The sequence below is a fragment of the Pygocentrus nattereri genome, chromosome 29 (assembly GCF_015220715.1).
Source record: "Pygocentrus nattereri isolate fPygNat1 chromosome 29, fPygNat1.pri, whole genome shotgun sequence".
NCBI classification, from domain to species: Eukaryota; Metazoa; Chordata; class Actinopteri; order Characiformes; family Serrasalmidae; genus Pygocentrus; species Pygocentrus nattereri.
This window is the reverse complement of record NC_051239.1, coordinates 20,496,276-20,522,712: the sequence shown is the minus strand read 5'-3', so window position 1 is coordinate 20,522,712 and position 26,437 is coordinate 20,496,276. Positions and strand designations below refer to the sequence as shown.

Sequence of the window (26,437 nt, the reverse complement as noted above, 5' to 3'; positions counted from 1 at the left end):
GGGCACAGTAGATTTCCCAGGTCGAAATAAGAATATTATTACGTCTACCCCGTAACAAAGAAATCTCCATCTCCACTGGTCCCCAGACAAGTGTCAGTAAATTAGAAAACACAGGCAGTGACCTTTCCTCCAGGCATGTGGAGAACAGAGGCACTTCCTACCCCTTTTTAAGCAAAGTATGGACATTGCTGAATGAATGCTTTCAAACTTCACCATGAATACTGTACACAGCGGCGCACAGCATCAGATTAGATAAATAGACATGCAAAAATGTGAGGCTTTCTAGTATTGACATCCTTCAATGTGCCTTCATGTTGTGGAACTAAATGTGAGTGACTACAATGCCTGAAGACATTTTCACAATACGTGATGTGGATCACATCATTTAGTTTTGCTGAGGTTTGCTAACAAATTGGGAATGGCAGACTGAGCGTTGGAGTTCAGTCCCTGGTGATGTCACAGCCATCAGTTGCCAGGAGTCCAAGAGAGCATAAGTGACCAGACTCTGTCTGGGTGGGTAGAATGGCTTTCATTCTCCTGCCCATCGCTTAGTGTGGTGCTAGCCAACAGCAGATGTCTGTTAGCTGGCGTAACATATTTGGAATTTAGTGTTCTCCTCCAAGCGCCTTATACAACAAAGATGCAGCACTAGCAGTGCTAGGGCTTACCTTCCCAGGTAGGAAGTTGCAGGTAGGTATATGTGGGAAAACCCTAGCGAGTGGGTGGGAATCATCCAAGACTGAATTGTAGGTAAAAGCTGGGTAAAAAAGTAAATAAATAAATGTCCCAGTGGTTCTCGAGGCCTTTTACAGACTAATGATTTCTGTGAAGTAAAAAGTATATCTATCTGTAATTTTAGCTCACTGTTCTTCAATATATGCATGCATGATGCATTTAAACTCTGCAATTATTTTAGTGGTTCATTTGTTTTCTTCTTATTTTGGTTGCCAAAACGGGTTAAACACACAAAGGAAAACTGTCCATTCAGGATTTTTTCTCTCCACTGTGTCTAGATAGATACAGCCAAGCTTACTCTCCCATTTGTTTGGGCTTCAGCAGCTAAAATTAAGTCCTAAAGTGTCAGATCAACCACTAACGTAATTAAGAACTGGCAGTGGAAACTACCAGTAACATTTTCATTTCTAATTCTCCACTCTAGGCTTTCTGGTAGTCCTAGAACAAGCGGTGGTTACTGAGTAGTAGCCTGATCACTAGACACAGCCTTTAGCTACTGTACAAAAGACCAGTTCCAGTGAACTGATATACAATGCCCAACTTCTTTTACTTGATTTTGTCTGATTATGCAAGATACATATAAAAAGATTACCATAGGAAAGCTGCAGTTTATGGAATGTATGAAATTCTGCCAGGAAAGCATCTTCATATATCAGTACCCAGCAAACCCCCCTCCCCCCTCCCCTCCCCCTCCCCGCACGCCTTCACCCATGTACCATCTGCATCATTCAACACACACACTCACACACTAGTGTGAACGTTGATCGCTGACTGTTTCACACTGAGTACTTCACCACCTTTTCCATAATTAGAGCATTTACTTTAACAGGTCTGCCTCTTGCCTGCTTTCCTCATCAGTCTCCTTTTTCAAATACCTCAACAGTCTTCTTTTTGTTTTATCAACTCCAGGCGGCTGGTGAAATCTCGCTGAGGTGTTAAGGCCAGGACCGTAGTGAGTTTCCCATCTTGTCAAGAGTGTCAGGTGGGCCACAGGAAGTTCAGCTGACTCTGTAACACAGCAGGAAAACAACTCAGAGAAATGGAGGGGTTGGAACCATATGCTGTAAAATACTGACAACAAAAGAAGTGAGGAAATGGGTAAAGCATGTTAATAAAGCAAGTTTTGAGAGTAGTGCTGCACTAGTGTAAAGCAACAGCAACAAAGCCTAAATAAAGTTTGTGAACTTTAAAAAAAATAGCTCTTAAGGTCTAGAACAGAGTGCCAGACACAGGTTTTAAGGTGTTAAGTACAGATAAAAAGATGTCACAAACTAAATCAGGATAAAACTGAAATGCTGATCCTTGTTACTAAAATTCATACTAAAGAACAGCTGGATTGTTTAGATTCATATATCAAACATGATGTACAAAACCTGGGTGTGATCCCATATTCTGAGCTCTGCTTTGCCTCTCATGTAAACACAGTAACTAAAATAGCTTTTTATCATTTGAGAAATATTGCTAAAGTTGGGCCTTTTCTGTCTCTGAACGATGCAGAGGAACTTGTTTATGCATTTGTTATAAGCAGAGTTGATTACGGTAATGCTCTGTACAAATACTGTAAAACTTGTATAATATGCTTGGGCACAGATCCTAACAGTAATGAAAACCAGAGCTCCTATCACCATTGTTTTGAAAGAACTGCACTGCCTTTATGTATGTTTTAGGATGTACCTAAAAACTCTGCTACTAGTTTTTAAGGCTCTTAATTTCATAACACCTGCTTACATCACAGAATGTCTGTCTGTGTCCCAGCATGTGATCTCAGATCTGCAAATACTGGCCAATACTTTCCATAAGATACAGAAAACATAGAGAGACCTTTTTTGCTTTTTATGCCTCTAAACTGTGGCGCTCAGTTGTGCCTTACTGATATGCATTCTAAATGCATTTTGAATGTGTTATTTTTCATGGAATACATTACTAAATACATTTTGGACATTGTATTCTGAATTTAGCCATCACTACTTTTTTTTTTAAGTGTTCTGCTCAATTCAGTATAGAGTTATATGCAAGAGTTTAAAACGCCCCTATCCAGTTTTTAAGTGAAAATAAGTTAGCTCATCCTCTACATGTAAAAAAATAAATATCGCATTTTAATGCACAATTTCTGTTTATTTGCTGAATAGATTGGAAAAAATAAAGCATAACATAAATGTTTTGCATAACTTTTGCAGAGGCCACATTTTATATTTAATTTCTTTATCCAGTTTGCTGAATTCAGCAAATAAACAGTAAATCTAAAAAACTGCACATTCTAATTGTAAAATCTGCAGAAGTGTTTTCTTTATAGAGGATGTTTACTCGTTTTTCTATATATATTCTCTATATATATAGTTCCCCCTGCTCTGCAAACTGGGGCCTGTATCATAAAGCAAGATTTCTTACTTAGCCAACTAAATTTAAGCCTTGTTGACCTCTGCAGTTTTGGGATAACAACAGTGGATCACTTTTTGTAAGTAAGTGATACTATTTTGATCCCACAACAGGGAAATTCCACCTCTGCATTTAACCCATCCGTGAAGTGAAACACCACATACACACTAGTGAACACACACACACACACACACACTAGGGGGCAGTGAGCACACTTGCCCCGAGCAGTGGGCAACTCTATCCACAGCGCCCAGGGAGCAGTTGGGGGTTAGGTGTCTTGCTCAAGGACACCTCAGTCATGGACTGTCGGCCCTGGGGATCAAACCGGCAACCTTCCGGTCACAGGGCCAGTTCCCAAACCTCCAGACCACAACTGCCCCCTTTTACTGAACTAAGTCACCTTGGCAACTTACGCTGCATGGCAGCCTACTCCATGGCAAGTTAAGGTCCACAGTTTCTGGACCAGTCAGAGTGCGATTCTGACCAATTAGGGATGGCCTCTGGTCCTTTTCTGACCTGGCTTGATTAGTCTTGGAACAAAACGTTGGCCAAATTAGAGAGGGCTATAGCTTTTAGACCTGGGTTAATGTAGATAACTGTTAACCAACATTGTAAAACAAGCTAACCATGACTGCAGTTCTGTGAATTTTAAACACAGTCATGAGATGAGATGCTTCATGAGGTACACCCCTTGATCTAACCACTTAGCAAACGACCAAGTCTTACCTTGGATACATACTCAGTATGTACACCTAAGTCAAATTTGGTCACAATATTTCCTTACAGCTGTAGAAACTTCGGACACAGTGTCATGAAGCATTATTCTCTGCATTACAGAAATAATGTTTACATGCGGTGTCGCGCTGTTGTGGTGCACCCAGATGAGGTTTACAACTGTACACACATACTCCCTCTGACAGGCACCATATGCAGCTCACTTACTGTCTGCCATTTCTTTCTCAAGCTTTTGGGTGGTTTGGTTATGAGCCAAACTGACAGAGCAAGTCTCAGCTGAGATGGCCTCTATTAGTCTCTCTCTGACACGCGTGCAAAGTACAGTTACATTGGCTGCCTGCTCTGAGCCATGGGCATTGATTCATTGTCAGTTTCATTGTCAGTTTCATGAATGATGATGAGCATAAGAGGTCTCATTAGCTTATTATGTTCATTAAATCTTGTTTAGTTCCTGTGCACTTGATCTCATTGCGTGCTATTAACTCCAACAGGCCATTGTAACAGATCATCTGCACTGTTCTCTCTCTCTCTCTCTCTCTCTCTCTCTCTCTCTCTCTGTGTTCTTATTTCAGGTGAATGACAGAGAGAAATCCATCAGTGCCATGACGTCGCTACTGTTAGCAGATGCAGATTGATGTGTTTCCAAGCCACACAGTCGCACATGGTCCAATGCAAAAGTGCATCTGATTTATATATTTTAACTTGGCCTGAACATCCTACCTCTCTCTCTCGATTCCAGGCTAACTTTTCTAATTCAGGTGTAGTATCTAACCCAGCCTTAACCTTTAAGGGAACATGGTTACAGGAAATAAAGTATTATATATGTTATTTTCATAACACACAAAAACAAACCTAGTAAAGGAGCACCTTGCCCCACTATCAGGAGCAACAAGCCCCTGTAAAACATTTTATTCGTCAGAAGTATGCTAAATATGCTAATTTAAATGAAAACGAAGCACTTAGAATGCACATAGGAACAGCTACTTTGTAAAACAAACAAAAAAAATTCATTTTACTTATTAGTTATAGAATGTTTAATGCTGTTATGTTAATTCATCTAACAGCAATAACAACAATGGTAATAATAATAATAATAATAATGTAGTGCTGAGAGTTCAGTATATGACCACCCACAGTGTGACAACGCCTACCTATCTGTGCGCCTTTACTTACTTGTTTCTTATTCTTTTTTATTCTCTCTTTCAAATTCGGTTATTCTATTCCAGTCTCTACCATGGATGTAATACTTAATAACCAAAATAACTCACTTTTGCTATAACCCTGCTGTGTGTTTCACAACAAGTATCCAGTCTAATCTAGAAAATGTTCCTAGTTAATTATTTGACAACCTGACAACAACCTTTGACAACGCCTTCAAACTGCGGAAGCAATCGGTAGATGCTAAAGTCCGACCTGACACATGGAGTTACATTTCTGATTATTTTGCAGCTTTAAGGTAAATACAAGTAAAAGCTAACACCTTTTATGTTGCTCATCTTTTGTTGAAAGCTTTGTATGTGTCATTTCTTTTATAAAGTTGGTTCAAAGCTTTAGCATTTCGCCTAATGCCTAGGATAGCTAAGCTAGAGAATAACATTACTTGTTGACAGACTTTTGTATTGATGTTGGTCACTGTTTAAAATTACTGCGCATGAAGCATTTAGAACGCAGGTGTCTGTTGCCTTTGGCTTGGTGTTTTTGTTGATATGTCAAAGAAAGTCTCTAAAAAATCCCATTAGGTGCATAAGAGACTCATGATGAATCACTGAACTTTAGAAAGCAGGCTACTTGCTGTTGCTGTCTTCACATAGGCTAGCACATTGCTGTCCTGCTACATTCTGCTTCCAGAATCTCCTGGGACACAACAGAAGCCTTTTGGAAAAAAAAAAAATTAATTGCCAATAGGTCTTACCAATTCCTGAGGGCTTATTTGACAGTGGTAACATTTTCGGGACTTTAATCTTGAAATGAGCTTCATATTTCTCTGCTAGGGTATTCGTTTGCCTTTTCTCATATGTATGTGTGTCTCTTTGTTTGTGAATGTGACCCTTTGGATTGCTTTATTGTCTCTGATGCATTTCTGTGAGCTAAGCATTAGCTGTGCCCCCTGTGTGGTTTGATGTTAAGATAAGTGTGTGTCATTAGTGCCACACTTAGTCGTCCCCAGTCTGGATATCCAGGCCTCCATTTTTAAATTAAAGTCACTTTGCAATCAAAATACACAGCCCAGTTCGGGAAAAGGCCGCATTGATTAGTGCACAAATTAACGCAAGAAAGAAATCATTCTCCCTCGGTAAGCTAATTTGCTGCTCTGGGTTGGCTCTAATAAGTCCTTCCACCCGACTTCTTTATACATGGACCCACCACTGGCCCAGTAAATCCTGCAGATTCAATAAGCGTAATTACTATAAAGTCGGTAAACATTTAGATTGAGCGCAATAACTGTGTCATTTACTCCAGTAGCTTGCTTTCGACATAATTCGATAAGATAGAAAAGGAGCCTCCAAATAGCCACTAATCCTTGGATGAGCCATGCATACACATTAGGCCAAGGCATATTGAGACAGAAATAGACATGCATTGATCTACATTTGCTTGAAAATGTCTGATTGCCTGAGCAAGGCCTAATGGCATTTATGTGGCTATCAGAGGTCATTGGTGAAGGCCCAGGTCTAGTTTGTAGGATAACATTCAGAGCTTGGAAGGTAACTCACTGCTTGTTGTTTACAGTATTGTTGTAGTTAACACAGGAATCTAAAAGATCTCAGGAATCTTTTCCACTGGCGGGCCGAACGTTTGAGCACGGAGGGTAACCGTTCCTGTGGCATTACCTAATGGACGTGGTTGGACATGGATCACAATAAAACAGAGCTCAGCACATTTTTCCGTTATGGAGGTTGTCCACAGCGAGGAACCAAGTTCAGTGCTATTTAATTTGTATGTGTGAGTTACTGGTACGATTTATGTAGTGAAAAGTTAACTCCCACTCCTTAATGCAAGAATAAAGACCCCTCCTCTCTATATACTAGCAGCACTTAAAGCAGTTCAGCTTTAGCCCTCTCCATATTTCAGGAGCTCATTAAAGAAGAAACAAAGGTTTGCGGTAATTAATTACTCTGCTAATTGGGCCCACAGCAGTATTATTGTCTGCGTCAGTGCAGCTTATTTAGTGTACAAATGAGGCTTTTGGCTTGATGCTTTCTCCTGCTCGTATGCTTGGCCATTAGAGCAGCGACAGCGCCATCACTCAGCATCTGACACTGGGAATGCGATCCAGCACTGGAAAGCACCCATCATAGACCAGCAAACACACACAGTTTATGGAGTGTCTCATTTCGCTGTGTTCCCTAATACATGGGAGGGCGGATGCACATGTATGAGTGAGAATGTGTGCATGTGTGCGTTTTCCATGTACTGTGAGGCCTTTTTTGTATTAAAACAAACTGGGGTGGTTTAAAGTGCATCCAGCAAGAAATAGTTAGTTTTTTTTTATTAAGGTTTGGATAAAAAAAATAGGGAAATTAAACAAGACTATTAAATTCTGTTCATTTCAATATGTACACTATATTGCTAAAAGTATTCGCTCGTCTGCCTTCAAACGCATATGAAATTCAGTGACATCCCAGTCTTATCCATAGGGTTTAATATGATGTTGGCCCACCCTTTGGAGCTATAACAGGTTCAACTCTTCAGGGAAGGCTTTCCACAAGGGTTAGGAGTGTGTTTTTGACCGTTCTTCCAGAAGAGCATTTGTGAGGTCAGACAATGATGGAGGAGAAGGCCTGGCTCGCAGTCTCCGCTCTAATTCATCAAACAAAGGTGTTCTATGGGGTTGAGGTCAGGACTCTGTGCAGACCACTCAAGTTCTTTCACACCAAACTGGCTCATCCACGTCTTTATGGACCTGCTTTGTGCACTGGTGCTCAGTCATGTTGGAACAGGAAGGGGCCGTCCCCAAACTGTTCCCACAAATTTGGGAGCATAAAATTGTCCAAAATCTCTTGGTGCAGAAGCTTTAAGAGTTCCTTTCACTGGAACTAAGGGGCCGAACCCAACTCCTGAAAAACACCCCCACACCATGATCCCCCCTCCACCAAACTTTACACTCAGCACAATGCAGTCAGACAGTACCGTCTCCTGGCAAACCCAGACTTGTCTGTAGGATTGCCAGACGGAGAAGCGTGATTCATCACTCCAGAGAACACGTCTCCACTGCTCTAGAGTCCAGTGGCGGCGCTTTACACCACTGCATTCCACACTTTGCACTGCGCTTGGTGATGTAGGGCTTGGATGCAGCTGCTCGGCCATGGAAACCCATTCCATGAAGCTCTCTACGCTGTTCTTGAGCTGATCTGAAGGCCACATGAAGTTTGGAGGTCTGTAGTGATTGACTCTGCAGAAAGTTGGTGACCTCTGTGCACTATGCCCCTCAGCATCCGCTGACCGCTCTGTCATTTTACGTGGCCGACCACTTCGTGACTGAGCTGCTGTCGTTCCCAATCGCTTCCACTTTGTTATAATCCCACTGACAGTTGACTGTGGAATATTTAGTAGAGAGGAAATTTCCCGACTGGACTTGTTGCACAGGTGCCGTCCTATCACACTGGAATTGACTGAGCTCCTGAGAGCGACCCATTCTTTCAATAATGTCAGTAGAAGCAGTCTGCAGGCCTAGGGGCTTGGTTTTATACAGCTGTGGCCATTGAAGTGATTGGAAACCCTGAATTCAATGATCTGGATGGGTGAGTGAGTACTTTTGGCAATGAAGTGTATTTCTGTAGATCTTCTTGCTGTTTCATACATTATTTAAGTTTTCTTTTTGTTTATTGTATATATCTCAAAGTATGAGCCTTAATTGCCAAACAGGATGATTATGTACAAACTACAAAAGGATGGCCCTTCAGGCGTTGTTCAGTAAAGACAGTGGTTCTATATAGGACCATAGTACAAAGACAGCATACCAGATACTGAAATTAGGAATATTTTATTTGTTATAGTTTTTAAAAAAAATATTTGCCAGCAACAAGTTGCAAAAGAGCTGGGATGGGGCCAGCAAAGGTCTGGTAAAGTTGTGTAATGCCAAGAAAACATGTGCTAGACAACATCTCACAACCAATTGGGATAATTGACTAAAAATGTCAGTAATATGATTGGGTATAAAAAGAACATCCCAAAGAGTCTTTCAGATGTAAAGATGTGGAGGGGTCCACCACTCTGTCAGACACTATGTGGGCAAATAATTCTTTCATCGTCTACAGTAGATATCATTGAAAGATTCAGAGTGAACACAACTTGTGACTGCATCCTCTGTGGACTGAGGCAAAGGGGAAAAGTGTCCTGTGGTCCAATAAATCAAAATTTGTAATTCTTTTTGTAAATCATGGATGCTGTGTCCTCTGGGCTAAAGAGAAGAGGAACCATTTGACTTGTTATCAGCGCACAATTCAAAAGCCAGCATTCGCAATGGTATGAGACGCATTAGTCCACATGACTTGGGTGACTTGCACATCATTAATACTGAACGATGCATACAGGTTTTGGAGTAACATATGCTGCCATGCGTGACATCTTTTTTGAGGAAGACCTTGCTTATTTCATCAAAACAATGCCAAACCATGTTCTGCGTATATTACAACAACGTGGTTCCCCTAGTGAAAGAGTCCGGGTGCTAAACTGGCCTGCCTGCAATCCAGACCTGTCACCCATTGAAAACATTTGGTGCATTGAAATGAAAAACATGACAAAGGAGACCCAGAACTGTTGAGCAGCTAAAATCCTGTCTCAGCAAAAATGTGTTTTCTGCTTTCTTTCCTTTACATTTATTTACCTCAGCCCAACAAGGAAAACAAATGTGCCCAATTCACACTGTATTTGTTGATAAAAATGTATTGTGAGAGGCAACATCTATGGTAAATAATTACTATCAGACAGTTATGTAATAATTGTGACGTCAAAATACAGTGTTAAAGTACAGTGACCTTATTCCAGATCCTTTACATATAGAGTATGCAGTGTACATCATTTTGTTTACTTTTTAACAGAATTAAGAATGCCGGATCTTCAGAACCCTTCCAAGGTGATGGAAGAGCAGCAGCTTGAACCTATCACTGACATTGGAATGGTATCCAAGAAAAAAGCACCTGCACATTACTATGTGGTGAGTGTGTTGTTGCCTCACGTAGGTTTATATATATATATATATATATATATATATATATATATATATATGTATGTATTTATTGAATGTCGATAGGTCTTGCGTCCCGCAGAAAGTTGCTTAAACCTTTACACTAACATGACGACATGGAAACGATCCTGTACAGAATCCCAGTGAAAACCATTTCCTCGTTGGTTGCCTTCCCTGGCGGAAAATGAGGGGCAATTACTAATTCATAACATTTACTTTGATGATGACGACTCTTCCCCTGGCCAGCTCCATGCTGCAGAGTCCTTCAGCCTTTCCTGAGGATACAGTTTAACAGGCCTCTCCGAGGAGGCGTCCCCCTGAGCTTGGCACCAGAGCCCTTTGTTTGTTTAACACTCGGCTGGCACAGACCGCTGGGGTGGCTGGTTTTTTGGCACTTCAGCAACGCCAAGCAATCCCACAGCACCAAGAGGGGAAACTAGGACAGCCATATTCTGCGGCCCTTGGGAACATGCCACGCTGTGAGTGTTTGTGTGTGTGTGTGTGTGTGTGTGTGTGTTTCTCTGCACAAGAGGAACAGGGAGAAAGGCGAGAAGGGCTGTTTTGCGAATCGAACAAAGCTCCAAGTGAACAGTAGAACACAAAGTGCCCGTGTTAGGCTTACGGGCAGCCTGCTTTCTTCCTTCATCTCTTTCCTCCTCTCCGGCTCCCCTTTCTTTCTTCTCACTCCTTCTCTTCCTGCCCCACCCCGCCCAACTGTCGTCTCCGGTGGGCCCGTCTGAACGTTGGAACAGCGCTACGACTCTGCCCACTGGCATCCAGGATCTGGCGCGCAGCACATGGCGACAGTAGACTCTCAGAAGCTCTGTTCCGCTTGCCCTTATCCTACATCAGTCGCAGCAGGACGCTGTTGCCTCACTATGTTTGCACAAACAAATATGGTTATTAATTTACGACCTTTTGAGTACTTCAGAGTTGTAAAGTGAACTTGAATAAACAATATTTAGATGATGTTATGAATGTGCCAGTAGAGAGATACCTATTCTTTCTTCCCCCCCCCCCCCCCCCCCCCCCCCCCAGTTGTTTTGCAGTTTTGCAATACTTCAAACAAGTGAAGATGGGTCATTGAGCACATTGCATATATATTCTTGCACATGCAAAAGTGTATGATGAAACTGAATCCTCAGCCTTCCATCAGATTGCACTACACATACTCCCGGACACTCAGTCCAGTGGAATGTGTCTTGTTATTATTTCGTGAGGTTTGTTTATTCATAGTACAAGTCAAAGACGTTGTTACAGCGCTGCGCACAAAAAGACCACCTCTCATATATTGAATTTCCATTCAAAACACCCATTAATTACAAATTATTCATTGTTTAGGAGATATTTCTGAGGAGGTTAGATATAAGAGAACCCTTTTGCACAGGGAACAGAAAAGTTGTTGAAAAAACAGTTTGAAAAAAAGAAGAGATATGGAGACAGTTTGACTCCTAATGGACATGTAGAGCGCCAAACTGTCGTCATCAGATAAACATTATTTCAAACTGCTGTGTAGGTGTCAAAAAGCTGTTATTAGGAAAAGAAAATAGCCAAAAGAAGAAAATTTGCTAATTGAACAAAGTTGCTGGTGAATAATGGACTTGAGTCCAGACCTCAACGACATTAAATGTGTTTGGCATAACTTGCATTGTGACTTGGATGCAGCCAACTTGTAAGACTGAACTTTGAAGGTGTGAATATCTCTCCACATTACTTAAAAAAACTCTCCTGCAAAGAATGGAGGCATAGATACTGCAATAATCAGTTCAACAGAACTATGTTGCATGGCAGGACTGATCTTTTACAACAACTTTGTTTAAAGTCAACCTGAAATCAAAACTGCTCATTGTGTTGTAAAAGATAATATTTGTATTTCCTCTGAATCTTCCTTCAAAATTGTAATGACTTTTGACCGCCTCTAAAAATCTTCTGAACTTATATAAAGTTATATATAATAATCACACAGTCACACACACACACGCCGCTTCTCCCTCTGGGTTGCAGGGGACACTGGAGCCCATTCCAGCTGCCACTGAGTGAAAGGCAGGACACATAAATATATATACATATATAAATAATATAAGTATATAAAATAATCAGTCATATGCTAAATTAGTGAATTTTGTAAGTGAATTCAATCATTCATCCTCCATGTAGAACATACTGATATATGGTTTACAAAACTGTAGTGTACAATTTCTATTCATTTGCCAAGTTTAACACTGGAAAGAAATAAAACTGAAATATTAAATTTGCCCAGGTTAAAGTTTGTGTTTTTTTTTGTTTTGTTTTGTTTTGTTTTTCCCAATTTGTATAATATTTATTGAGCAGATGGTTTCACTTGGAAATCATTCATCAAACAATGCTGACATTTCTTGTGGAGTCTCACAAGGTTCAAAGGCCTTCCCTTTTCTTTTAGTACATTATTTGTAAGTAGTATCATTGTGAAGCTTAATATCAGTTTGTATGTAATAATAAAATTTCCATTCCTCCTGAAAATCAAAACAGGCTTACCAGCTATCCTTCACTAAGGTATTTCTCAGGGGATGTCACAAAATTAGCCACATACAAAACTAAATCAAGGAAAAAAAAATGAAATACTGATCACTGGTACTAAAATTCAGAAAATGTATCTCTTTAGTTCAGTGTATAATTAAAATTCTTTCACTTAGAAAATCAACAAAATGTCATTTGACCAGGGGCTTATGTCGCTCTGCCCTGAGTCCCTCCCTAATACCATGTTTTGGTACAGATGAAATCCTGTATGATTTCCGATTCACATTATTTCAAGCTTATTTGCAAACCTCAGGCTTTATGTTTTGCTTTTCGCTTACGTGTCCAAAAGCCTTTTTTTATAAAATGTAAAGTGCAGCTTCTCTAATGTTGGCCAAGCCCAGTTCTAATCTGTCATATAATACCTGATATAAACATATATGGCCTAATTTGACTGACAGATATTACCTACCATTCACAAACTACATTCTTTATATCAGATCATATTGTGTTTTAGTGAGACCAGTAAGCCACAAAGTAAGTAGCACATAGTAAGACCCCTTAATTGTAATAGACACTGTGATGTATGGCCTCTTGTGGCTTAATTAATGTGGCTTAAATGAATGACCTTTCCCTCTACTGCAACCAGTACATGCCAGTCTGATGAGCTTTTCAATTTAAAAAGACTGAAAGCTGTTTTTTATTATTTGATTAGCTTATTGAAATTTAAACTTAGAGAGAAACTTTGTCTCCTTTCTACTCTTTCCCTCTCCTCTCTCTCCGTATTGCTGTCCCAAAGCACTGTCATTCGTGGTGCGTAGCGTTGGCCAACCCAACTGTGGCGTGGCAGACTGACTCCTCTGGTGCCTGGTTCCTCCCCGCTTGACTTTGGGTTGCACAGTGCCGGCCCTTTGTTTACGCTGACAGCAGGTGCAGGGCACTGACCTGGAAAGAGTGGCCAGGATGGGTTGTCTTGTAAGGGGAGGAAAAGAGGTGAGGGTGGGGGGAAAGGATGCGGTTGATGTATAGACTTCTCCTGGGAGTATTTACTTCAGCCAAAGACCACTGGGGATGTAGCTCAAGCCTTCTCATGCTGTCTTTCTTTGTCTTTCTCTCTGTCCATCAGTGCATCTGTTGTTCTTTCTGTCTTAATCAGACCGTCTACCTTGAAAGTTTCTTGTAATGCCTTTCCAAACTCTACTCAGCTGTTCTTATATTGTGCCTCCAATCTCCATCGCTGGAGATGGGCTGGATAAAGTTTCATTAGGCTTGTTAGAGGCCTAGCTTTCTCAGGTCATGTCTAAAACGATTTCTCATGGGGAGTGCTGGTATTTTTAGTCCTTATGGAGGCTCAGGATCTTTCTCCACTCTTATAGGGCTCTAATGAGATGGAGCGAGAACTTGAGCGCAAGCGAGCGTTAATTAAGCCAAGTATGCAAGGAGCGAGGCAGTGAGGGGGAAAAAAATCACACACAATCCATCCATACATTAACTTTATCCCACTTCATGTTCTCTCCTCCTGTTTTTTTCTCTCTCCTTTTCACTTAGGTTGCACAAACAACAGATGGCTTCGACGCCGACCTGTGGAAGGACGGCATATTCAAATCCAAGGTCACACGCTATCTCTGTTTCACCCGCGCCTCCTCCGCTGAAAATGTAAGTGAAATATGTACATTCAACACACACATACACAGTGCTAGCCTTCTCAAAGAAACTTGCGTTTGGAGTGCTTTAGGCAGCATTTGCTCTGGTAACTTCCGTCCCTCATTAGAGCTCTGATTGGCTGTTTGATCACCAGCGCCTCCAAAATGCTTCTTGACTTTTAAAGCTGACTATGTGTACCGAATGCAAATACAGCTCTGAATTCGGGATGAGTAGAATTTAACCACTACCTTGATGTATAATACCCTGTTGGGCCTCCGTAAGAAATTTGTTTATGATCCGCCATGCTCCCTGAGGAATTTAGTCTATGACTATTCATAAATGTTCTCTGCTTTTGTAGTTAGGGATTTTGTTTTCATTCAATTAACCAGGTCCCAGCAGAATATCTGAATACTTTGCTGTAGTTCATCAAAGAGGATGAACAGATCCAAAAATTGTTCAGTTTTTGAATAGGAGGGTTTTTTAAATGAAAAATGACACATCAAACAGCCATCTCAATATGGCTGCTAAAGTGGCACCTATTTTCATGAAGTGTGAGGACGGCTCTGTATATTGGAGCTGCCCTAGTTTTCCCTTCTAGTTTCTGTGAGCTAAACAGTATTTGTGTATATGTGTATATATATATATATATATATATATATATATATATATATATATATATATATATATATGCTGGAGCCTATCCCAGCGGTCATCAGGTGGAAGGCAGGATACACCCTGGACAGGTCACCAGTCAATTTATCTTCCAATTATTCAAAAGTAAGATTTGGAGTTCCCCAAGGCTCTATTTTAGGACCATTATTATTTACACTATACATGTTACCGTTAGGCACAATTATAAGTAACCATGGCATTAACTTTCTTTGTTATACAGACGATACACAACTGTACATATCAGCCAAGCCTGATGACAAATACAGATTAAAGAAAATAGAGGACTGTGTAAAAGACGTGAAAGGCTGGATGTTACATAATTTCCTCTTACTAAACAGTAACAAAACAGAGGTTCTCCTTCTGGGTCCAAAATTGGCAAGAAATAAATCACCAGATTTAATTTTAAATCTCACTGACTTTCCAGTTACACCTGGATCAGCAGCAAAATATCTTGGCGTTATAATTGATTCAGATTTATCATTCGATCAACACACAGGCGGCATCACTAGGACAGCTTTTCTATATCTTTACAACATTGCCAAGAAAAATGCCCTGTCCCTGCGTGATGCAGAAACACTAGTACATGCCTTTATTACTTCAGGTCTAGACTATTGAAATGCACTACTGTCAGGATGTACGAGCAGGAATTTAAACAATTGTACAAAATGTATTGGTTTGCTAAAGCATTAAGATTTCCCTTTTCCTTAAGATTTCTCTGGAACAAAGGGGCCGAGCCCAACTCCTGAAAAAAAAAACAACCCCATAGCATTATACCTCCTCCACCAAACTTTACAGCTGGCACAATGCAGTCAGGCAGGTAAGATTCTCCTGGCATTCACCAAACCCAGACTTGTCCATCAGACTGCCAGATAGAGAAGCGTGATTCGTCACTCTACAGAATACATTTCCACTGTTCCAGAGTTCAGTGGTGGTGTGTTTTACGCCACTCCATCCAACACTTGCCATTGTGCTTGGTGATGCGAAGCTTGCATGCAGCTGCTCTGCCATGGAAACCCATGCCATGAAGCTCCCAGCATGCCATTTTTGGGCTGATGTTAGTAGCATTGGTGACTTTTAGGCACTGTGAGCTTCAGCACTCGTCGAACCCGCCCTGCACGTTACGTGGTCTGCCACTTTGTGTCTGAGTTGCTGTGGTACCTACAAGCTTCCACTTCACAATAATACCATTCACAGTTAATCGTAGAATATCTAGGAGGGAAGAAATTATGCAAACTGACTTGTTGCAACGGTGGCATCCTATTACAATACTATGCTCAAATTGAGTGAGCTCTTTAGAACAACCCATTCTTTCACAAATGTCTGTAAAGGCAGATCGCATGGCTAGGTGCTTGATTTTACACACCTGTGGCAATGGGACTGAATTAAACACCAGAATTTAATGATTAAGAAGTGTGTCCCAATACAATATATGCACAAAAGTATTGGGACACACCATTTAATCATTTCCAAATACTTTTGCCATCTAGTTTGTACATATGTGTATATACAAATATCATATGTCTGTATGTATTGCAATTTTTTAAGAAAACCACCAGACCATACCAGTTCTAATTCATTTCCACCTTGCTTAAGAACCATACCTTTGTCATGAAATTCTATACTGCACCGTTTACTAACAAAAATCAACAATTGCACTATTTTTCTTTTGAAAGTGTGACCTGAGGCATCAGCTGTCTTGCTTATTAGTAATCTTAAAGTTAATTGTTGAAATAATATTGTGCACTGTTTCTGAGCTCACACACTTGCTCATGTAAATATGTGCTTGTACACAGAGTAACACTAGCTCATGTCACCTAAGCTAACATTTTACTTGACCCCTTCTACCCCTTTTGGGGGCAGTCGTGGGCTGGAGGTTAGGGATCTGGCTCTGTGACCAGAAGGTTGCCGGTTCAATCCTCAGGGCCGACAGTCCATGACTGAGGTGACCTTGAGCAAGACACCTAACCCCCAACTGCTCCCCGGGCGCCGTGGATTGGGCTGCCCACCGCTCCGGGCAAGTGTGCTCACTGCCCCTTAGTGTGTGTGTTCACTAGTGTGTATGTGGTGTTTCACTTCACGGATGGGTTAAATGCGGAGGTGGAATTTCCCCGTTTGTGGGATCAAAAAAGTATCACTTAATAACTTACATTACATCGACCTAACTGTACAATAATCATGTCTTGACAGATGACATAAGCTGTCATTAATCATGTCAGTAGGTTTCTAATAAATTCTTATGACAAAGTTTGATATCATGACAACTGACTAGAGTATGCATATCCAAAATTATCATACGACATAAGCTGTGATAAACTTAAACACTCTGGCCTCTGTCATGACAATTGAAAATCATGGTTACATGACACATATTCCTAGACATAATCTGTCATGATAACATGATGACAGCATGTGCTGTGACATGTTTATGGCATGGTTATGTATGTTATGTAGCAGGGCTCGAGTAAGGTGTTACACAAAGAACACATCAAAATAGAGTTTTAATTTACATTCTAGTGCATGTTTTAGTGAAGTAGTACAGCTTGGTGACTTCACATGGAAGAGTAAAGAATCTGCTGTTTGCTTCAGGAGAACGTCCTTGAGTACCATTAGGTCCTGCTGGTAATAATGTTGAGCAGTTTCCAAAAACCATACAACTGGACCCTTCAAGACTGACAAAATTGGCAATGTAAAAACCACAGTTCCAATACTTTGTGCAGTGGAAGAATGCCTTATCTGTTTATATATATATATATATGCTCATGCTTATATTCTCTGATTTAATTCATTTGTGCCAGCAACCGAATCCTGTTATTAAACTATGTGTGAAGCCAAAGTAAATCTGCTGCGAGGCTGGTTTGGGGCAGTGTTTATATTTACTACTGTCACTTTTCACACTTCTATCACTCTTTTTAGCTGTACTGTCACTGCTGAGAATATTTCATCATTGTACGGGCTCTCTTTATGACTGTATCACTGTGGGTCATTATAGATTTAAGTGTCAGTTTTGAGGCTTCAGTTTATGATGTCAGGTTAACACTTCATTTCCAAGTCACACCAACTCAAATATCACAGTTTAGGATTTTAATGCTCACATAACGTCTGAATAACCTTTGTTCTTACTGAACTGGCAGATACTGGCAGTTTGGCAGATACTGATACTGATATATGTTCTTTAAAAACTGGACTAGATTAGACTACTCAAAAATTCTTCTAGAATTTTATGCTAGATTTGGATTGGTTGGATTAGATTCATCCATTTTTCCTTCAGATATCCCATCCGACATTGCCTGCTGATATTGGCCCAATACTGATACCCAACAATACCAATTTACCATGTCTTGTTATATCTCGTAATTAGATGTGTATGTGGAAATGACCAAAATGTAGTAGACCTCATCTGATTTGTCATCTAATGTAATACTTGCACAGCTGTTTTTTGTTATTATTGCAGCCCTGGAGGTCTGTGAAAACATTCAGAAATTGACATTGTTGCTCATTGTGGCTGGTCCGCCCTGCTCAATCTCTCACCGCTTGCCTGTTGATAAAGTTCAATCAGAGCTGTGGTTTTAGTATGTATCACACCAATCCCCTCTCTGTCGCTGCTGCCTAGTGTCTTAAAACGTGTGTCTGCAATGTTTTAAAGTCCCTGACACTAATAAAACATGACAGCGCCATCAACAAAGGCTATTTTGTCTGTCAGTCAAAGTGGCCCCCACTGTAATTGTCTATGACAAAAACAGATTCTGGAAAATTAGCCAGTGAATTATGTGGTGGGAAGTAAACAGTTTGTGATTTATCATACTCTGGCTTGGAGTTAGATGGCCTTTTGTCATATCCTGATGGGAAAATTCTCTCTTGCATCTTTAAAAAAAAAAAAAAAAAAAAGGAACGAAAGAAAGAAAGACAGAAAAAAAGCGTGCGCATAGTAATAACATTCATCCATATTCCTGCCCTCAAGTCAGGAATAAAAAACTATGAATAAAAAATGTCTGTACTGGTAATAACTGCCGGGCAACAGTGTCAACGCCATCCAGAACGTCGGCCTCGTCAACGTCACGCCATGCTGGCCGCACTCTTTCAGGGGCGTCTCTGGATTATTGCAATTTATTACCACAAAAAATGGAAGCATAATGAGTGTGGGCTGGGGAAGCTGAGGGAAAAAGTCATGCTTGAAAATGTCAACTAAACAGCTCCTGATTGTTTTCAACTGCTCCCTGTTCTGAAACGCAGGCAATTTGGCCTGCCACGCACTGGCTTGAGTACTAGTCTGCCATGTTGGGAGATGATGGCTAGCGCATGGGTGCTTGTGTACTTGGAAAGGGGCAGTGATTGCACAATTACTTGCTGTCGGTCAGGTACATGCTTGAAAAAGAGAGTTTTTATGAGTGAGTCTTTTCAAAAAGGCCAGAAAGCTACAATAAGCTTGTGGGGAAAAGCAGAATATTTATATTCAGAGTGCATTTGAATATATCTTTGAAATTAGCCATGTCGTGCATGTCCAGCTTAAAACTAATCATCCTTTTCATCCTGAAGTGTAGTTATTTTTGCAAGAGATATTCAAACTTTTTCCCACTAGTCCAAAATGCCATTTGAATGGGTAATCAAGGTCTCATAAATAACAAGAACATTTCTTTGTAATTTGCCTCTGATGCTTTCAGGTGCATGTCATTGTCTGAGCCGATGTCATCAAAGTAGATGTCATGGCAGAAAGGTCTTGGCCAGATTTGGCCTGAGGGCCAGTTTGGACAGCTCTGGTTTAATACTCCTTCTCTCCTCGACTGCAGACCCAATTAAGAAATGTTCTGGTGGATATGAAGTTGACTGACCTGAAGGACACACTGCCAGAGGGCTTCGCACTGATCCAAGAAACCATGGACACTCGTAAGCTCCACAGATGCCCACACAATCACGTTTTTCTTAAATACCTCCCACATATTTATACACACTCTCTCTCTCTTTCTCTCTCTCTCTCTCTCTCTCTCTCTCTCTCTCTGTCTCTCTGTCTCTCTCTCTCTCTATTTCTCTCTTTCTCTCTCTCTCTCTCTCTCTCTCTCTCTCTCTTTTACTCTCTCTCTGTAGCAGCCATTGGTCCTCAGGGAGGTTTCCTCTCAGGACTGAATGTGAGTGTTTCATGGGTGCAGGTTTAGCATAATTTACAAGAGTGGAAAAGAATAAAATAAACATTTTGCCCCAGAGGTAGGAGGAGAGAAGAACGATGAGTCATTGTTTATCTCTGCCGGAGCCTGGCTTTTCTTTATGACGCGCTTATTTATTTATGTATTTATTTGGAAAGAGCGCGAGTGGATGGTGGTTATCTAATATTAATGAAATGCATTCCCCCGATGCTTTAGTGCTTTTTGAGTGCTATGTATTTCTCCTCTCCTCTTCCCTCCTCTCCTCTCCTCTCCTCTCGTTGTGCCTTTGAGAATGCAATATTATTTTGCCATTGAGAGTGAGGACAGCATGTTTATTATTTTCATTATTATTGCATTTATATAGCACTCGCCCCGTGCTGCTTTAAAATGAATGGGATGGGCTCAAAAGTAATATGAGCAGGGCTGGCTTCAGGTTCCAGTGGAATGAATAAAAAGATGAATAAAAAGTCTTGTTGGGCTATGCTTTAATGCAATGCTTTTATTGTGTGAAACCATGTTTAATGGATATATCAGCCACTATTAAATTGCCATTTTACCGTCACTCAAACTGCTGGTTCTTTTCTGCTGGCACACCCTGTTTATGAAGATGCCCAGCACTCTCAGCAAATGCGGTTTTATAGGTTTTATGTAATTATGATCCTCGTTGTTTATTGATAATGTGTCAAGTACCCTGCATACATTGTGTTTATTTTGTGTTCAAATATTAATGTTTTATCCTCATTTAGTGTGACCCATTGAATAAATTGTTCGGAAGCAGTTCTTTTTAGAAGCGTTTTGTTCTTTTTCTGAATCTTTTGCAAGATTTCCCAGAGCTGGTCTTTTTTTCTGCACAGTAGAATAATGTAAATACATGCAGCAATAGAAAAATATACATACTACTAATACTACTAATACAAAGTGCCATATAATAGTACTGTAATCTGCATAATGAGCTATATGCATGGTGCAGATATTCAGTCTCTCTCTCTCTCTCTTTCTCTGTCTCTCTCTCAGATGAGTTAGCATTGAGCAAGAAGAGGCTGTATGTGAAGCTGATCCCGAGGCGCAGTACTGACACAGCCATATGTGATGTGCTCATTCAGAACAGGTCAAAACAGAGCCCTGCTAACTACACATTTATAGGGTGAGCTCAGGATGGATTTTATGCCTCAGCTTTTACTGCATGCAGCCCTATATCTAGTTTTTAATGGCTTTGGAATATAATCAGGAAACCATACTTTTTATACCATATGACTTTTTATATGGTTTTAAAACACTTCAACATTATGTAAAACACTACTGGTGCTTAATAACAAATACATTTCACCTCTCACCTCAGGGGGCAAGAAATTGGCCATATCAGATGTAGTGAATTTAAGAGTTGTAAAAAACACTTGACTTTGCCGACTCAGTAAAGTAATTGCATTTGTTGAATATATACACTCTGCTGTTTAGTGATGGGCAAGTGTTCCGTTCCTCCACAGAGAGCTAAATGGAATGGCGATTTGGTATCTGATGGGAAGGATTCCTCAGGCGCACGATGCACCCCATACCACACTGTCCGTTCACCAGACTGTTCCAGACTCAGGGTAGGACACACTCTAAAGATACACAGCAGACTGTGCATTACCCACAAACCGAAGTTTCTTTATAAAGTTAAACCAATATACAGAGCTACTGCATGACGCTCCTTAATGCCTGTTTCTATAGGTAAAAAGGAGAATACGGTGAAAAGTCAGAGACCACCCTCAATGCACTGAATTTCCAGTCGAAACGTCCATTAAGTCCAAGTTGTTCATTTTTCAGGAGATATTTGTGATGTGTGGGATAATGCACTTACATAAAGAAAGTTTATTTAACCTACAGTTAAATAAAGAGCCTTACCTTTGAGAGACAGGAGGAAGGTCAAGTTCCAATCCACTGATGTTTTTGTCCATCCTTACACTGTCATAATATAGTGCTGCGGGTGTAAAAGGTTGTGTAACTGTTAAGAAGCCGTTACTGAGAAAATTACATTTACAAATCAAACAAATAAGCTACTGGTGTTCTCAGAACAATGGATTGGCAAGTTTCCCAAAAACTATGGACACAACAAATCCTGGAAAAAAGATATTATATTTAGTTTAGTGAAGGCGTCTGTGCAACGTTCTGTTAAATATATTGTTGTGTTTTTTTTCCTGACAGAAGAATCAATAAGTTGTATGTAGTAGTTGTTTGGACTGCAAATTAAATAAATGAAGGGTAGAGAACAATGAATCCCATGAAGAGTCCTGCTCTCTGATGAAGAGTCAAGAACATATCAGATTGTTTAAATTTCCTTGGTGAATACGCAGAGTTACTTCATTCCTTTTTAATCAGTTCATTTTAGGTATAATTAAGCATGTCAGCACTAGATGATTTGAGGGAATAATTTAAAAAAAAACAGACAGACAGATAATGAGATGGTACCGTTCCTCTGAGTGCTTTCAAATCTCCCCAAAATCAGACAGGTAGGCTGAATAATAAAGGCAGAAATAGTGTATTTGGCTAGAGACGAACATACTGCTCAATTCTTTCCACTGTGTCTTTCAACACACACACACACACACACACACACACACACATTGCGTGCCTGAAGGGAAGATTGAGAGAATGTGACTTTGTACTCTATCCAAACTCAACAATTCAATAATTTATGAGCAGGAAGTGGCTGGGATTTCCTGTGTAAACAGTAAATAAACAACCGAGGCTGCACGAGATGTGTGTTTGCAGCGGAGGGGTCGGTAGGGGTGTTCTGGAGACCAACTGCAGCATGCCAGACACCCACGGAAAGTTTTGGGCTATAACCCACTGCAACTGAAATGAAACATAGACAGGCTTGAGGAAATCAACTTGAACATTATCACTGTATGTTGCTTGCTGTCTGTAATTGTCACAGTGCCCTGTGATTACATATTTATGTTGTTAATCTCTCGTTAAATTAGCTGGAATTGATGCACACTAGTATGAGTAGTAAAAGGAATGGACAGTGGTCTGACTTCAGGTTTTATTTCCATGACTGGTCTTTGAACTTGACACTGTACATGAGAGCAAACCCCCAGAATTACACTGTGGCTTTACAGTTCAAATAAAAGCCTTTGTAGGGGCCGTTTCATGAACGGCTAGCGAACGTTTGATGTGCCTGAGCCATGCTGGAGAGCCTCGCACTTTCACACCCTGCCATTCCATTCTGTTAATCCAGCTCTCTTTTGATGCCTCGTTTCAAGCATGAGAGACGGGCGGGTAAGAATAAATTGCACCTCGGAGTGAGCACCCCTGGCCCTCCTCCGATTCCTGCTGTGATCACAAGCTGTGGAATTTTTATTAATATTAAAATTCTTGCTTCTGCATGAGACACTCAGGTGTTGATGTTTGTTCAATATCTTAAATCTGGGAGATTTTAGAAATGAGTTTGAGGTAACAGTAATGGTTTAAATATATGTTTAGTTCTTAATTATTTCATTGCATATTGTTTTCTGTTCATTTTAGGGCACAAAACCTGCTTGTGTTGAATTGAACATATTAGAATGAAATAAAGCAGTAAAATGTGGCCTGTGCAAAAGTCAAAGCACATTTTGAACTTTATAATTTTCTAAAATATTTATTAGTATATAGTATTAGTATATATTACTAATTAGTAATAGTATTATTAATAGTATACTATTAGTAATAGTATATATTAGTTTCATTCATCCCTCCACTGAAACTTTGTAGTCCAGAAGAATGCAGTTTATGTAACATATACATTTGAGAAGAAAGTGGTGGTGGAAGGGGGTGAAATAGCTTCTGGACAAGCTCTGTTTTCATCAAGGATTAGTTGTGAATTTTTAGTGAAAAGCAACTTAGTTTAACTTCAGTTTATCACAGGGAATGCTCCCCCTTCTGTTTAGTACTCCTGGCTATCTTCAGTATTTTTATAGCTTTTTGAAGATACCCTTAAATCTAAGTGCCTTTTACAGTTAGAGGAAAAATGTTTTAAACATAGTCAATAAGGAATAAATGTTTAATGACCGCTGTAATTTTGAATGCTGGTGGTTCTACACATAAGCCCCCCGTTGCCCCAGGCAACTAGAAGACCATTCAAAGTGTGTTCTGACTACAAGTGCAAAGTCATTAAAATCTCAGTGAAATCTCAAATATGCTGCAAGGACAACTGCTTCACCAAAACATTTTCAAAATACATATCCGCATCGTTGCTTGAGATGAAAAAGCGTGTGCATAAATTAACTCAATGCCCACCGAATGCATCAGAAGTTGTAAATAAATCGTTTTTACCACGATCAATCCTTTCTCATATATTATAGGTTTGAGGTGCATTTGGATGTAGATGATACAGATGTTACTTTGTTGGAGTTGACTTCTTGATTAAGGCCTCCTTGTCTGTTATCTGTTTCACAGTAGTGCATACATGCCTTAAAATGGATGGTGTCAGCTTTGTGTTATATTTCATTGTCAGACAAGCTTCTGACCCATAGATTTGGGAGAGGTTATATAGAGTGAGGTTTTTTAAGGTCTACTTCAGAGCCTCTTCTCTCCACTCAAGCTGCAGTTTGTCCTCCTGATAAAACTGTCATCCCTGCCCCAATATCTGACCTCCAGACCGACAGCTAGCATAAATTGGCCTTGCACTAATATTTCGGTTTCATTTTTCGCCTAAAGAATCAAGGTTTTTGACATTTCTCTCACAATGATGGGCCTCATATAAGGGAGGGAAGCTTTTTAAATCAAAAGGCAGAAGAATATAAATGCAGAGGCCAAGCATCTCTCCTCTTGCGAGCTTGTTTTGATTTTTATGATTTCTCCTTTCAGGACAATGATTCACCCCATGGATGTGTCATGTGGAGGTCAATGAGTATAGACTGTAAAACAGCCTCTGTGCCTCTTCTGCCTTGACTGACAATCTTTTTTTTTTTTCTTTTTCAAGTTTAAGTTCTTGAAACGAAAGCATTCTTCAAACTTCCACCCGTTTACATTTGCTACATGCTCAGTTGTAATGTAGGCATTATTTCAGGCCATTTTGTCTCTTTGCAGGCTCCAAAGCAAACTGTCTTAGGGTGGTCTGATGCCGATTCTTTTATGGATATGACAGTGTTATGGTGAAACATTGCTCTTTAATGTAAAGGTTTTAGGTTTTCTGTATCTGAAAGTGTTGAGAACCATGTACATTGTCATGATAAGAGGTGAAGAATGTGTGTCATGGATTCTTCTACATGTTTGATGGAGCTGACTGCATCTCTCCTGCAAAGCATCAAGTCTCTTAACAACAGCCAAGATCCCAGTCCTCTGGGAGAGCATGCGTTGTACAGTATGTGCATTGTTTTGACAGCATCTTCCAGCATCTAGGTTTTCAAACATCCCCCCTTCTTTTTATTTCTGATGCTTTTTATACTGGAAAAACATAAAAAGTTGCAAATTTTCCATCTGCATCAAGCAAATGCAAACCGAGTGGTGCCACCTATGATAGAATTATCAGGAAAGATCTGTTGTTGTTTAGGGCTTCCACTCTCCCAGCTCCTCCAGCCGCGCTCGCCGTGATTCTGCTCTTTCCGTACCTGACACGCAACTTAAAGGAGCATAATGACAAGTGTGGAAGGTGCCACTGCTGAAAGGAGCTGTCTACACACTGTGGGCTGGGAGGGCCGCCAGCGCCGAGCCGAGCGTTGAGGTGTTGTCATGGAGGAGCTCGGATGAGTGTCAAAACACCAGCCTCCACATTCCTCCATCTCAGTCCATGCGCTTCTCTGGCGATATTATTTTTATCCTTGTCTTGCTTCTCCAAAGGCTTCCGCCTATCTGTCCAAGCCGTGACAGATGTTCTACACGGACCCATACTCCTGCCTTTCCGCTGTTGCTTGTTTCAGTTGCTCATCAGCCACCCATGGTGTGGTGAGCGTGTAGGAGGGTGCCTTTGATATTGTGATTTAGACAATTAATTGAACTTAATTTACCTGGTCTTGGTGGATATTTTAGTAAAAAGTACAGTGAATTATGTGGGGGAGGCTAGAATTATTTGGTTTTCATTTTAAAAGACATACTGGACAGGCCTGTTAAATGTAAAAAAATAAAAAATAAGCAAAGTTGTGGTCCCCATTAGATTTTTTATCATAGATTATAGTTGTTTAATTAAGCAGTTTACCATGTACTGTACATTATGTGCAGAACCATATTGTAGAAAACATGACTGCAGTCCGGCTGAAGACTCTCCAGTCAGTGGATTGTTCTTTCTGCACATCAGTTGAGACTACCTGTGCTAGGTCTGATGTAACTGTCTCTTCATCTGAAGACTTGCTCCTAATTTGTCTTCTTGCCTCACATCCTGAACTTCTCTGGCTGCCCTTTAGCTTCATAGCTCCCAGCTAATCTCCTCTTTTCCTCCAGTCAGCCATCACCGTACTTTAAGCTCACACCTTGAGACCTTCATGCTGTTACTACGATTCTCCTT

General features: G+C 40.4%; 1 protein-coding gene across 4 annotated transcripts in view; it reads left to right on the top strand.

Moving 5' to 3' along the window:
* The first annotated feature begins 5,215 nt into the window (after positions 1-5,215).
* mvb12bb (multivesicular body subunit 12Bb) overlaps positions 5,216-26,437 on the top strand; it is a 47,676-nt gene continuing 26,454 nt past the window's right edge. For 3 of the 4 annotated variants that reach the window (XM_017709489.2, XM_037536078.1, XM_037536077.1), the window contains exons 1-6: positions 5,216-5,302; positions 9,888-10,003; positions 14,075-14,182; positions 19,627-19,723; positions 20,992-21,121; positions 21,462-21,566. In XM_017709489.2, the coding sequence (XP_017564978.1) occupies positions 9,896-10,003; positions 14,075-14,182; positions 19,627-19,723; positions 20,992-21,121; positions 21,462-21,566 (548 nt within the window). In that variant the 5' untranslated portion in view covers positions 5,216-5,302; positions 9,888-9,895. The remainder of the gene's footprint in view (positions 5,303-9,887; positions 10,004-14,074; positions 14,183-19,626; positions 19,724-20,991; positions 21,122-21,461; positions 21,567-26,437) is intronic. The other variant, XM_037536079.1, reaches the window with a different exon arrangement.